This window comes from Lutjanus erythropterus, chromosome 16 (genome assembly GCF_056507025.1).
Source record: "Lutjanus erythropterus isolate fLutEry1 chromosome 16, fLutEry1.hap2, whole genome shotgun sequence".
NCBI classification, from domain to species: Eukaryota; Metazoa; Chordata; class Actinopteri; order Lutjaniformes; family Lutjanidae; genus Lutjanus; species Lutjanus erythropterus.
This window is the reverse complement of record NC_139332.1, coordinates 13,626,606-13,642,078: the sequence shown is the minus strand read 5'-3', so window position 1 is coordinate 13,642,078 and position 15,473 is coordinate 13,626,606. Positions and strand designations below refer to the sequence as shown.

Genomic DNA, 15,473 nt, shown 5'->3' with positions numbered 1-15,473 from the left:
CTATGGCATTCAGTTTAACAAACTGGTATTGGTATCTGACTATAGGCAAAGTTTAGGTATTGGGAATAAAAGGGAATGGAATATCTTTATTATTTATCTTTTAAGTGTAGTATAGTTTATACTGTCTAATGTACAGTATGTAGTGTAGCATGACGCCTGAGCTTTTGGCCATATCTTCAAGTCCTCTTCTGAGCCACACTGTCGAAAGCTCTGGAAAAATATAATAACAGAGTTTAAAATATTTGATCACAAACATTTTTGTTGTCATTTTTTACTTAATTATTCAAAATGTATTATTCTCCTTTTTGAAAATCTATATTTTAACCCTTGTAAAGCATGTATTTTGGACATAACAATAAAGTACATTTGAACTCCAGAGAGAGAGAGAGAGAGAGAGAGAGAGAGAGAGAGAGAGGGAGAGAGAGAGAGAATGGGAGGGAGCAAAAAAGTTGTCAGAGAAAGTTCCCAGTTTTTTCTCTTGTGGTGAGCCGTGTGTATTTTTGTAGCTTCCTCCTCTAACCCCTGCAAACAGGAGTACCGTACGAGGGAGGGAGAAAGTGAAAGAGGGAAGAGTGGTTGAGTGATTATGTGCTAAGGAGGTGCATGTGTGAACGTGTGTGTGTGTGTGTATGTGTGTGGAGAGGTACGCGACTTTTCCTCTCTACTTAAAGAGCTTTACCACTTCAGCCAACATCCTGAAGCGGGCCGCTCTCCACTCCACTCCACGCCACCTCTCCCCTCCCCTCTCCTCTCCTCCAGACCAACGCATGGACTCCAGCAGCTTGCAAAGAACAGGCAGTGGGGAAAGCAACTTTTCAGAAGAGAGATAAATAGTGGGAGGGAAGTCTGCTCTTGGTTTCCTGGACTGAGTTGCATGTGGCTGACGGAGTGTTGGAGTTACAATAGGAGGCAATCTCCTCTTTCCTGTGTGTGTTTTCTGTCTGCTCTCACAAGGAACAGCGGGAGCAGGAACTGGGCTGAAGAAGACTTCTGGATGCATCAGCAAGGAGGAGGTTCGGCCAAAAGAGGAGAGGAAAAAGTGATAAAACAGACACAGGAGCAGCAGGGGTTGGACTGAGGACACTGTAGGAAGACAGAGTCAGAGTCTTGAGGGACACTTTAACAAGAGACGGAAAAAGATAAAGGAGCAAACCAAAGAGGAAACTCACCTGACCCACTTCTCTGCTCTGCCAGGTGGAGAAACCTCCTCCCTCCCTCCCCTTTCCCTCTCCTTCCCCTGACATGGGCCGCCTGCTGGCCCTGACCCTCGCCTACCTGGCCTCCCTGCTGGCCGCTGCGATTGGCTCAGAGCGCCAACAGCACCGTGTGCAGCACGGCCCCTGCAGCTACACCTTCATCCTCCCCGAGGTGGAGCACTGCCATCCCTTACAGGACTTTCAGGTCACCAACACCCTCCAGAGGGACTCCCCGCCCGAGGCAGAGCCTGATACAAGCCAATCCAAGCCAGGCAAGGCCCAAAAAGAGAGGCCTTCCTGGCAGGAGAGGAAGCTGGAGAGTCTGGAGAGTGCCATGGAGAATAACACCCAGTGGCTACAGAAGGTATGATGATTAACACACCACTTCTTCCTCTTTCTCTAGCCATTCTGATTCTATCTCTCTGTGGCCACATTGTCTTCTTCTTGTCCTTTTTACATGCATGGCTGCCCCCTGAAAGTCAAACATTCAAATCATCAGGCGACTGAGATTATTCCAGTCAAGCCTTCTTTTTTTCCCTTGGTAAGTCAGTGTGCATTAACATAACAAGATAAAACAGGTAGAAGCTTACAAAACTGCACAGGGATAGCATTTCAATGAGGAACCATAAATAAGGGGAATCATAAATACAGTTTTAGCTGCGTCATTGTTCACAGACCAATGCAACAGCATGAGAGGCTGTAAACTATACCAACCGAGGCAAGTTATGCATTGTCAATCACTTGACCCCAGCACACCACGGAAACTGCAGAGCAGGTGACACTTGCTTGTTTGCTTGTTTTCGCCACTGACAGACTCAGACTGTTTTTCTAAGCATCTGAGAACATTATGGAAAGGATCTCTACAGTGACAGACCTTTTAAAAAATAAGATACGTGTTGTTTAACCATAAGCAGGTCTTTCATTGCTCTCACCAAACTCAGTAGACTCCCTTTGGAAAGCTGTCATTTTCAGATCATCATCATCAGCTTCAGTGAAACAAAATAAAATTCATCAAAAACATCTTGGTATGTCTTTCCACTGCTCAAACAATTACCAGCACTGGTTTGGTCAAAGTAAACCCTTAATTTGCTCCGTGATGCACTGATTTTACACCTTAATCCTAGGAGCAATTCTACTTTCTCTGACTGTGTGAAAATCTGATGTTTTCACACCACAGATGATGAAGAAAGATGTTAAAACGTGTCTCAAATCATACTCATGTAGGTTGGTAGAACAGTTTAGTGTGGGGAACTGAACAGGAAAAAAAGAAAAGAATGAATTATCAAATATTAATATTGTTTGATCAAATCCTGTTCGGCTGAAAATATTTTTAGTTGGGTACGTGCATATTCACGTGTAATGTTTTAGCCTGCAGACCATCAATAAAAAAGCACTGGATGTCCACGATGCACTGTCCAATAACATCTGTTGACAAGCCTTCATTATTGATAAGTTCAGTGCTTAGCTGGGATTTCCTGGATGCCTGTTGGCTCCATGACAACGCATGGTGTATGACTGTGTATCTGTATTTAAGACCACTGGGATGCCAGAACTCCCTGTTGCATGCGAGAGGAGAAAGACAAGTAAGAAATAAGTTTGATAATATCACGCAGTGCCAAATATGTCTCCCACAGTTAAACCTGCTAAATTAGTACTTTTCCCCCCATTGGCGACAAGTACACAGAAACTTCACTCTTGACTTATGTTTTAGCCCATTAAAAAACTCCACTGACATGTAAATATAACACGTTCCTCAGTGAAAAAAAAAAAATGTTTATCTGCCGGAGACACATTTCAGCATGTCTCTTCTCCGAGCCGTTGGCCTTTGCAGTTCCATTTAGCCTGGATTATGACTGACTAAAATGAAGTGATGCGATTAAAAGTGGCACCACAATAGTGTTTTCATTGCTAAGGTCATCGGGGCACAGAATCAGTGTTGGGCCATTGTCTGGCAGAGACTGACTGACACGCCACCCCTCTCCACCCGTCTCTCTATTCTTGTCTGCATCACTCACAGAATATTTATGGTATACACTAATCCTCGGGCCGATTATGAGGGTTTGTGTCAAGTGTTTAGATTGGCCGACTGAGAGCAAACATGTTGATTATATTTCAGGATTCGAAAATGGGGCATTATGAGTGCCAAAGCTCTTCCTGTGCTCCTGTCACTTCCTACTCTCACTCTCACTCGCCACAAAATTGTCTGCATTTTCTTTCCTTTCCTTCCTTTCTCCCAGCGTTCTTTTTTCTTTTGACACCCCGTTCCTCTCTATCCATCTCCTTCACTCCTATCTGGACTGTTCTGCACCTTCGGGATGATGAATGTGTCTCATCTCACACCTTGACTTGTCGACCATCAGATCTCAAACTCTTTGTCTATCTTGCTCACGCTCTCTCGACATATGAAAACACACACACACACTCAATTCCCCTGTGCACACTCTGTCTGATGCTCAATCTATGAACTGGAGACCTAGCTTCCACGAGAAGCATCCCATGAGGCCACAGTCTATGTGTATGCATGTTTGAGAGACAGAGCTAGGAAGAGATATTGATGGAGGGCAAACAATTTTGCTCATGCATGCAGTTATTCATGCATACAGGCTGCACAGTACAGGTAAATTGCAGAGTACAAAAGCATAACACATTGGGCCTTGTACGAAGAAACTTGTTTTTCAGTGGATTGTACAAGTGATTTGGGAGAACTTGTCACATTCACCAATTTTCTCGTATTTTGAATTTTCTCCAAGATTTTAAGTGATGCAGACTCATTGCAGGGGTTATGTGTAATTAGTCTGCTGTTATATATACCAGTGTTTATCACTGATGATTCTACACTTCATTGAATTTGAAAAATAAATACACTTTATAATTCCATCAACATTATTGCATTACTGCATTTGAAGTTATAGTATAATTCGAAATGATAAAGATGCAAAGAGGTACCAATTCACTTTTTTGATTCTGTCGTTTTTTCCAGTTCAGACCAGATTCTGATTGTGCTCTTTTTTACTTGATGATGACGACAATGATGATTGTTGTTTTTATGAGTAGTATTAGTATTAGCTGAACTACAGTCTGGAAAGCTTATGTAGTTTGTGTGATGTAACTTTTGTAATGGTATCCTTCAACCTATGTGGGACGCTGTAGGATTGTGGCTTGTGGCATTCACATGTGCAGCTAATAGGCTGAAAGCCAGCCCTCATTATTCATTGTTTTTCCATAATGCATTGCTGAGAGTTTAAGTGTGCTATTTCATGTTCCAAAATGCAAATGGTACTTTTCGTTAATGTTGTGTAGTCTCATCCTTAACTTAAATTGGCTCTTACCAACTACCGCGTGTATTGGTCTAATCTTCACATTAAGGTTTATGCAGTCGCTGTCCAGGGTAACATCCACCGTTGCGATGCCTGATAGTGCAGCATTACATATTATGTGCTCTAATAGGTGATAGTGCAACATCTCCAACTATGGCACATATTCAGTCCTCTGTATCTGTGACACAGACTTTCCTTGACTCTTTCTTCCTGTTTCAGTCATCGTTTGCCTTGCTATGGCGAAACATTTATTTTTAATCAATTTTCATATTGAGGCATTTCTTCATTATTTCAGTATGACCCTCAGGTATCAAGGCATTAACATGACACTCGTTTTTCCTGCTCCACAGCTTTAGGAGGTCCCATAATTCCACTGATGCTCTTAAAGTGATAGACTTTCCATTACGGATCTCTGACAACAGAACTTTGAACTTGCAGAGTTCTTCTTTTTAGTTCTTGATATAATTTTCATGAATGAACTCTAAAAACAATAAAGTCTAATCCATGTGAACCTTACTGTATTCAACTGAATATAGGTCGAACAGTTTTTGCAAATCTTTGCATGCTGTTTTTATTTAAGTTCTACACAATGTCCCAACTTTTTTGTAATCGGGGTATGAACATGTACTTGCACAAGGCCCATTGGTCATAATTCAGCATATTCTGTGCAGCAGGTAGTCTTCACTTTCTCTCCACCAGAGCTGTGACATGAGCAGTCATGAAGGAGATACAGTTTAAATCAGAAAAAGCCCTGCTGACACATATCTTGCTCTCTTGCCAAACTTCCTCCACATAACGTCTGGAATGAACACGAAGATCCAACCTTTCAACAAGTAACCCCCATCAGGCCAGAGCGATGCATAAATGATCACACTGTAGGTGGGATTTCCACATAAACACAGCAAGACCCTGGAGAGCTCTTTAAGATGTGCACAAGGGTATACTGACCTTTGACCCCAGATAGCGAAGCCTTTTCAACACCTTGTGGACCTCATTAAGCCTATCTGCATAAGCTCGGGGAGAAATTGGTAATATGCATGTGGAAAAGCTTGAGGCAAGTGTGTGTCAGTGTGTCTGTGAAACTTTATACGATCTCGCTCAGAGCTCCCCTGGGATGTTATGACTCTTACCGTGAGCCTTCCACTCAAACCCCTTGAAAGAAAACACACACCCACACACACAAACTCCGAAGCACACACACTAATCCAGCATGTTCCGCAGAGGAATCACCAAGTAGACGAGTGCAACAGGACCGTATTAATGTTCCAGATTCCTTCTTTGGTGTTTCCAAGAAGAAACGAGTGTTTGTTTTCTTTTGCTCTAACCCCCAATGTAACCCCCCATTGAGTCCCTTTCGTCTTCTGCTGCCCTGAGGGTTTGGCAAAAGGGATGTGAGCGTGCTTTTGTTGCTGCTTTTAAGAGCCTGTACGGATTATGCTAATTCAGAAATATTGCATAGAGATCAAGGTGGCTAGGCTACCCCTGGTGACCAGATTTCCTGGCCCAATAGTCTTTCACTAAATGTCACATTTCTCACATTATCCAATTGGTCTACATCTTCTTTTATTTCCTTAAACATATAAATCCCTTTTCTCTGTCTTGAACATTCTCAAAGTATGGCCCTTGACTAAGGAACATCTAACTGAGTTTGTCCAAAAAAGTACAAAAACATATTTTCTTACTAACCTCTGGTGGTATCTAGGCAAGAGATAGTTTTGGTTTTATTGGGCCAAGGTTTTGTGATTTCTGCATCTAATATGACAGGGATGAATGAAATTTTGGTTGTGGTGTTCAGAGAATTGAAAACTTACATTTAAACAAGGCAAAGCATCTACAGCCATGCAAGTGGCTGTACTGTACTTAGGCACGGCTGTGATTTGAGCTAGATACTAATATCCACGTTAACATTTTCACAATGACAATACTAACAGTGATATTTAGGTATAACTTTTACCATATTAATCCTCTAGTTTTGCTAATTAGCAAAGCTAACCTAGCACTAAACACACAAATGAGGTTAAAAGGACATGATCACCAACTAAAATTGATTCTGAGGAGGATATGAATGTCCGTATCAAGTCTTAAGGCAATCCATCCAGTAGTAGTTCAGACCTTTTTCGGGTATAATGGGATAAGGCTTGCCTAATTGCTGGGGGCCACTGAAATATTACATTGGGCAAATAAATCTAGAAACTCACTTGCCTGATCAGGCCAGTGGTAAAAAAGAATTACATACATAGTTTTTTCCAGAGCTGATGAGGAGGAGTGAGTCATCTCAGTTCCTGATTTTCTGACTCATTTTCCTGACTGGGCAAATAAAAAAAAAAAAAAAAAAAAAAACACTGAACCCTGCTTTTCACTCAGACCCACAATTATCAACCTCATGATAGTGCTAGAGGAAAAGTCAGGGGATAATCAAAATCATTAGGTCACTAACTTATCATGAATTGGTCCCAATCCATCAAGATGATATTGAGGTATTTTACTGTGAAAACTTTGACCTGCTGGTGGCACTGGATGAAATGTCAGGGATCACAAAAGTCATTAGGGTTCGTATGGGGACCGTGACTGTCTGTACAGAAATTAATGGCAATAGATAGAGAATAATCACCCTTGACTAAACTCCAGATGAAAACAATTCAGCAGCAACATCTCTTTCCAGAAACAATGTTGTCAACCATTTTCATTGGGACAACTTCTTAAACAGAAAGTAATTCCAATAAAAATTGTCCACAGTGGATTACCCAGAGACATTGTTTATGAAATGAATTTTTGCCGCTGATTTTTTTTTTTAAAATGCTGTTGTCAGAACAGAATTTCATTTTCATCCATTACATTGGGATGGAGGCAGAAATCCAAATGAAACCAAACTATCTGTATGGTTAGACACCATGAGAAGTAAGTGAGAAAATATGTTTCTTTTTCAATTTTGTTGAACTGACATGTAACGCCAAGAGTGCATTTATCTCTGGTGCAGCGACACATCAATCAAGTTACCTTTTTCGTGGAAAAATAAACATATTGTTCCTCACAATCACAGCTATCATGATGTTTCTCAGTCCATCATTATCATGAGCCAGAACACCCAGCAGATCTGTTACTCATCTCCTATGTAATTGTAACTGAGAACAAATGTGTCTATTGGCTCAACAATTAAGATATCAAGTGATACAACTGCTATGATTTTCTCAGCACTGATCCCTACTCTATCCCTCTCAGACACAATAAAACACAATTATACTACATCCCAAATGTGATTTATCTGGCTACATGGTGCAGCATGTGACAGAGCTGCAATTAATGCAATTGGCAGCGGGAGACGGAGCGTATCAAGACCTCTGGATTGAGCTCTATCACAGAAGGCTGTAATGGGAAGACTTTGGACGGGCGGCCGATAGCTGCTTCAATACATGGGCCTGATTATGATGCAGGGATCTTCGGTTCTTCCTTTGGAGTTGGCTTTAATCCGCTTGATAATCTCTTCATAACCTTCGTTATGAGGAGATTTTTTCTGCTGCCTCAGTTGTCCTAAAGTAGCAAAATGTGAGAGATGGATTTACAGAGCAAGAGGAAGGGAGGAGAGTTTGAATGAAAGAGGGAGTTAGTGTGAGAGATCAAGAGGAAGTAAGAGACAAAAGGAGAAAGATTACAAGGAGGCAAACAATTTAATTGCAGATTCATCTCTATTTGCTCACTTGATCAGTGTTTTTTATAATGCATAAAAAATAGAAAAGGCCCTCTGCTGTGGCGGTGCATTATCACAATCCCTTTGCTCACTGAAATGGGCATTTGCATTGAAAAAAAAACAAACAATCGCAGTCTCATTTGAATCTTCTTCGATTTTTTGCGAATAGCTTCTCATTAGCTGGATCATTTTGAATGCTTTCTCCTCAGAGACTTCATTTTCCAGTCATGTGGTTTAACGAGTGAAGTCTGATCTTGCACCAGAAAAGTCATAAATATTATTGTTCGATATTTCCCATTTGCTTTATTGCACGGCACAGGCCATTGCCTGTTAAACGTCAAACAAAATTCCATCGTTCACGGGCAGGAAAAGCTGTATTTGTCTTCCAGATGCCGTTTGCTCAAACCGGCCACATTAATAAGAAAATCTATTTATTGGAGCAAGATGGATGTCATCCTATTTATACTCCTGATGCAACATGTGATGGGGTTTTGCCAGTGCTTCTTTCTCTGAGCTTTGGATTGATTACAGGACGTGGGCGACTGTCCCTGAAGTCTTGCGCACAAATGATGTCGGCCTCGTGGTGTATATCATTTCCGCTCGAGATGCCTACACACTGCATTATTTTATTAATGTAAGGGGCCCGAGGTAGACTTGTAGATGGATAGATTGGTGGCAAGTCACAGCAAGTAACCCCAGAGAGTGGTTCTGAACCTTTTTGAGTTGAGACCCCCAAGAATAATCAGGTTGGTGTTCAAGACACCCCCACCCTGTCTCCCCGAGTCTGTTCAGGGATTACTGTAAGACACATGAAATCTACCAAACTCACACAGGAAGACCATTGCTTTGACCCTCAAACGCACAAAATCTAATTGATTAGGCTAGAAAATGGCAGTAAGTGCAACTAATATGACATTGTTTTTCTTGGCGGAGGCATTGGTTGGATAAAGAAACTTGAAATCTTAGACTTGAAAAAACAGAAAAAGAAAAAAGTGTTTTGTGTTTTTAATTGTTAATGATTAATCAGTTGTTAGCATTTCCAACTACCAGTGAAGGAAACTGCACAGAATTTGTAACGCTGATTCTAAGGCAAATTATATCACTGGTACAGGTGATGTAATGTAAAAAACATTCTCCTGTCTAAAAAATGGCCCCCATTTCCCATCATGCTTGCTGGGCTCAGTAGTTTTAGTTTGCTATTCTGTTACTTTTTGTTAGTGTTTGTGTCTGTTCAGGTGCTTTTGTGCTGGTTTATACACTGCAAAAACAAAAAAGTTTATAAAACTCAAAATTTCAAGGGAACTTCAAGATTCAGATTTTTGACTTTTGAGACCAATTCAAGCTCTTAAGTTGTTAAAATGTTTTACCAACTAATAATGTGTGTTGATAATTTTGAATCTGAGTTTTAGAAATCCCTCAAAAATTTGGATTTCAAAAATCGTTGAGTAAACTCATTGATGTAAAAGTGAGTAATTAAAGATCTAATAGTGTTAATTGCAACCACTTAATTTTCAAGTATCAAAATAATGAGCAGTCATGTTCACAGCTTGCTGTGAGCAATTTCTGAGATATAATTTTTGGGAGGTTTCTAAAACTTGAAGGTTCAACTTTATCTAAAGAAGAAAACCAAATTATCTATAAAAAAAAGATTATAAAATTATAGGTCTGCAAACCTTGTAGTTTTTTTTAGTTTAAGTTTGATTCAAAGCTCAAAAATCTAGTGATGACAATTGCCTTGTTTTCTTTTACAGTGTGGTTTTGTTGCCTGCCTTAATATGTAATTTTATTTTCCACAACCACCTGGTAACCCCCTTCTGAGTTCCAACCCCCAGGTTGAGAACCACTGCCCTGGGGACACTAAATTCAATGACTCCGTCACAGTACCTGAAAAGACTGAGCTCAAAGAGACTCTAAGGTTGCTACTTTTGCACCGTGTTGGGCTGTCAGTGAACATATAGGGACATTACCTCCTAAAATATGATTATCACCACAATGAAATTATGGAAATCTGACATGCTTGATAATATTCTCAGAGTCTGCTTCTCGTTGCAGCTGGAGAACTTCATCCAGGAGAATGTGCGCTCTGGGATGGAGGAAATGAAGAGAACCGCGGTACACACTCAGACAGCTGCCATGCTGGAGATGGGAACCAACCTCCTCAGCCAATCAGCCGAGCAGACTCGCAAACTGACAGACGTTGAGACCCAGGTGAGCACGTCAGGAAGCGCTTGAGTGTGCCCGAGATAACTTGTTTGCAGCCAATCCAAAGGAACAACTGTGGGGGTCACACCCATGCAAAAACAAGTGATGTCACTTGCAAAGCACTTGGCGAATAGCTAATTAATGTAAATCAGATGTAACCCACTGAGAAGCCATGCCCAAAGGTGGCGGCAGCAACTGCTTTAAAACAGCTGGTATTTAGTTCTACAGGCTCTGATTGACACAATGAGTTGAGCTTGGCGTCTGACAACAAGCCAATTAAAACACAGAACTCAGTAGCACAACACAGATGTGTCTTCAATCACGCCACAGAGCTGTTATTACAGATTGGGCTGTTTTGGTCCTCATGCTTTCGTTTTCTCTTATCAAAGTTGATGTGAAACCCCAACCTGTATAAATATCTGAGCCGCTTTGTTTAAGTTTTTTGTTTCATCTGCAACTTCAAAACATGTCACAGGTGCAAATGAGATAATTCTTGCTGAAGTTTTCATTTGTGAGATCAAAGCACAGACATTATGAGCCTTGTGATGTGCCGCGCGACACTGTTTATCCCCAAGGGTGCTTTTAATGAATTCAGCTGGTGGGTGTCCTTTTCTTCTCCCCATCAGTCTTTTCATCAATATCCTTCATCACTCCCGTCCATTCTTCAAGCTGCAGTACATACTGTGATAGAGTTATTCTTCTGCTTTTATTTGATCAATCTATAGGTGTTAAACCAGACAAGTCGCCTGGAGATCCAGCTGCTCGAGTACTCGCTCTTCACTAACCGACTGGAGAAACACATTCTCCTGCAGACTCAGGAGATCTCACGCCTCAGTGATAAAAACAGGTGAGCGCACACACACTTCAAAAGACATTTTGGACAGTACAAGTTATGTTAGGCAGTCATTTCTGTGGCTGATTTTGCTTTTCAATTCTAGATATGACCTATCAGTCAAGAACAGTGCTGACTGATGGGGTTTTTTTCCCTTGGATTTTCTATTAGTAAGGCTTTAGTTCCTACGTGTGGCGACATTTTCTTTGCCTGTCGTAGGAGTGGGAATCAACAGAAGACCCACCATATGAAATTATCCTGATACTTAAAGTCTGTGTAAAACAATAATAAACATGTGTTCTGCGTTTGTCACTGCAAGTCGTGTGGAGACTGCCCACATTTCCCAAGATGCCTACTAGTGCTGAAAAATACGGGCAAATATAACAAAACAACGACTTTGCTGTTTTCTGTTAAAAAAAACAAAATGTTACTCATTGTTAGAGTTTGTGATGTGTCTGTTCAGATTGCTTTACGTGTTGGTATCTGTCATGTTTGTGCTGGATTATAGTGACTTACATTTCTTGAGACCAGCTTTATTATTGCTTTCCAAATTACGAGTACAATCCCTGCACTGTTGTGAAAAAACAGTGTAAAGAGCCTTCTTTTATAACCTAAATATGTACCAGAAAAATACATACAAATAAATCAGTGGTGGTAATTTTACATAGAATTACACCAGTTTAAGTTTTTACACTGAATCAGACCAGTTTATGTGAAAACTGACCCAGCCATATGCTGTATTGAACCCCCCCACCCACACTTAGCTGCTGCTTACTGATTCCAAATGAGCTGGTGTGGCCGCTGTAGGAAAAATAAAATGCATCTCTTCCTGTGCACCAAAGAATGTTTTCTCAGGAAAAAGCCACTTGACACTGGGTGGCAAAATATAAAGGCCTTCAAAATGTAATATATTTTACACGTATGAAACTGGCCATAACCACTGGATAAGAATACGGTGAATGCCTCCAGCTGATCTAAAAAACAGAGCACTTAACAACAATATAATGTGTATTGTGTAAGCATGCGTATGCGTTTGCCAGTAAATAGGCAGTGCATGTTAGGAGGGGTTTCCCATTCTTCTCTCGAGGAACACAAGGTCAAATTAAGGCCAGCAGGGGTTAAGGACAGGGTGCTGGGCAGCGTGAAAGGGAGTGGGTGTTTTCTCTCTTTTGTATCTGATTGTTTATCGCTCCATCCATCTGTACCAAGTGTGCCCCAGCTTCAACACCTGTTACACATCTGGCCCTGCTCAGCCTCGGTCTGCCCTTTGGCCTTCGTCCTTCATGTCGGTGTCATGGCTCTGACATGTAAATAAATGAACACATCTTCACAAGGGTAAACGCCATGACGGGACGCATGAAATTAAAAGGGTCATAGTAAATTTGCAGGCAGGCAGCTGTGGAATGAAAAGGGAAATGAGGGCTGCAGTGGTTGCAGGGGGCTACTGCTGCTGATCCTGGAGGGCATGGAGCCAGTATTTGAACTGCTGCCAACTCAAAAGAGCAGAGAGGCATGTTTGTTTTCACAGGCATTACATGTAAAATACTATTGGCAGGAAACAGAGCATTTTGTGGACAGTGTGTGAGAGCAGTCTAATAGCTATATATATATATATTACAATAATAATAAATAGCACGAGATCATAAGCATAACAGTTTAATTGCCTAGGATGTAATGTGATCCAAAATGTTATGTTTGTTCTGTCAAACCCTCTAACTGTTTAAAAATTGCTAAACTTTGACTGTTCCTCAAAGTAAAATACACATAATGGGGAACAATTTGTTAGCTTGCTTTGCCGCTTTCACCGAGTGCCCCCCCACCACCACCACCAAAGCAAATATGAAATGGAAGTGATGTTAGAAATGATTCAAATTGATCCGGCTTTCCTTCCAGGACACATACTGAGTCGCTTGCCTAAAGTGGGAGATTGAAGATATGTGTTTAGCGAGGCGGTCGTGTGCGCACAGGCCTGAAAAGTAGCTTGTTCAATCTGGGTGGCTGGATTGTTTCAATAAATAACTGCCGCAGAGCCGTTAGTCAAAGCCATAAAGATCAGGCTACCGGGATTTACGATCTTCATTTGGAGGCGGGGGTGTGCCACTTGTGCAGACACACACACACGTGCACGTACACACATGGGTTGTCAGTGTTGCCTCATGGCTATGATCGAGAGGCTTAGCATGCAGGCCCATCTGTGAATGCTGCGGCAGTACAGGTGTTTATATGATGTTAGCCCAATGAGACCGTCACTCTATTAGTCATCCTCATGTAAATGTGCAAGTTTGCACAACCTCCACTGGAAAGGTAAATCCTGAATGAATGGATTCTCCACCTGCATCCACTCTTGTACTTTCTTCCACCCATACCATTCAATATGCATCTTTACACTTGATATAATACCATGTCTTCATTTAGGAAAATAAGTCAACACAACACTGATATTTTTTGCTTTTTGCCTTTGGTAGTTTTCTAGAACAGAGGCTCTTAGCGCTGGAGGCTCGGTATGGGAGGGAGCTGCAGGGCCTGGAGAGCGAAAAGCAGCAGCTTCAAGAGCTCGTGGAGAGGCAGAGTCGACTGGTCAGTCAACTCCAAGGCGAGCTGGGCAGCTCCACGCTCAACAGCACCTTGCTACAGAGACAACAGGCTGTGCTCACGGACACTGTTCAGCAGCTGTTGGCTATGGTCAACCACTGCAATGGTAAGACTGAGAATTTACTGTGTTTGAATGAGCCACTTCTGCAAACATCAGTTATTCAAAAACAAAAGATATATATATACATTAGGGTTGTCCCCAACAAAGAAATGAACAAAGAAGGCTGCTTGACTGGAAGAATCTCAGTTGACTGAGGGATCTCCCACTGATGATTTAACTTTTAGGGATCAGCCCTGATTTACATAAGAAAAATGTTCTATTGATGTAACAAAGAAGAATAAATAATAGCCATTATGAAATAAAGGACAAAACACACGCTCACTAGTATATAGCACACAATTATATATTGCATTCCTATGATTCATTACTCCCTCAGTCCAAAAAACTGGCTGACTAATAGCCTCAATAAACACCAGAATTTAATTTAGGCAAAAAGGGGATTTATAATATTGCAATTAATAAGTATGGGATTTATGGTTTAGAATCACTTACAAGATAAACATCACATAGAGCAGTTTGAAATTCAAATCTCAGACACACTACATACATGCAGACATTACCGTCTTAAGCCAGAGCTTAACATTACAAGAGAACTCACATATGGAGTTGGGATTTGTGTGCAAAGCCCATAGGGTTGCCATCTGTAAATAAATGCCTGTGCATTTTTTGCAGAAATCTCCAACGTGCCTAAGGAGGAGCCGCTTAGTTTCAGGGACTGCACAGAGATCCTGCGATCTGGAGTGACAGAGAGTGGAATATATAGCATACGCCTCCCCAACTCCACGCAGACTGTCAAGGTAGTAAGACTTTAAAGGTCACCGACCTTTTCTTGCAAATACCACCTAACTGACTGTGACATGAAACTTTTTTGTAGGACATTTTATCCCATTTGTCTTACACGTTTAGCACTGGAATCGTTTCACTTTGCCCAGCCTGCATAATGTAACACTCACACACACTGCATAATGACATTCAGGCAGCTTATCATTATTTTTTGGACTGCAGTAAACACTGGGAGGACAAACTAGTCTGATGTAATGGTAATTTGCAGGGATTTTTTGGTATAGAGGTTGATGGAAATGCCATGCTGCGTTACTGAGAGCTAAAGTAATAAGCAACAGGAGCATTATGCCCCGCAGGCTTCGTGGTGAGTGAGTGTGCGCCGCTGAATGCAAAGTCAGAAAAGCTTAAGAGGTACCTCCGCTGACCTGAAGTAGCTCGTCCTTGCTAAGTCAACCATGGCATCCACCAGCAGGCTATCCTTTTCTTTGAATCACAGCTCGCATCCTTGGCTGGGTTCTTCACTCTCAGAGCTCGAACAGTGAAACAGTTTTTTTGTTATTCATTACTTTCAGTCTAGTTTGCTGGTTGGCACCGTCTCCCATCGCCTCTGTTTTCTCCCGTTCTTCCTCTTCATTTCCTCTGGGCAAGGCAGCCAGGTGTTAGGCCTTGGTGCCATGTGTTTCCTGCCAACTGGGGCCAATGTGCGTTTCCACTGATGCAAGTTAGTGCTCCCCAAATCATTGCTGCTTTCAATCTATGCCATCTAATTCCAATGTGGCTGGCAATCTGGGTGGCTGTGAAAAAG

General features: G+C 41.5%; 1 protein-coding gene across 1 annotated transcript in view; it reads left to right on the top strand.

Annotated features, from left to right (window-relative positions):
* Positions 1-490: 490 nt before the first annotated feature.
* Positions 491-15,473, top strand: part of angpt2b (angiopoietin 2b) — a 30,959-nt gene continuing 15,976 nt past the window's right edge. The window contains exons 1-5 of the mRNA XM_084738712.1: positions 491-1,560; positions 10,251-10,406; positions 11,126-11,247; positions 13,698-13,930; positions 14,558-14,682. Of these exons, the coding sequence (XP_084594838.1) occupies positions 1,243-1,560; positions 10,251-10,406; positions 11,126-11,247; positions 13,698-13,930; positions 14,558-14,682 (954 nt within the window). The 5' untranslated portion in view covers positions 491-1,242. The remainder of the gene's footprint in view (positions 1,561-10,250; positions 10,407-11,125; positions 11,248-13,697; positions 13,931-14,557; positions 14,683-15,473) is intronic.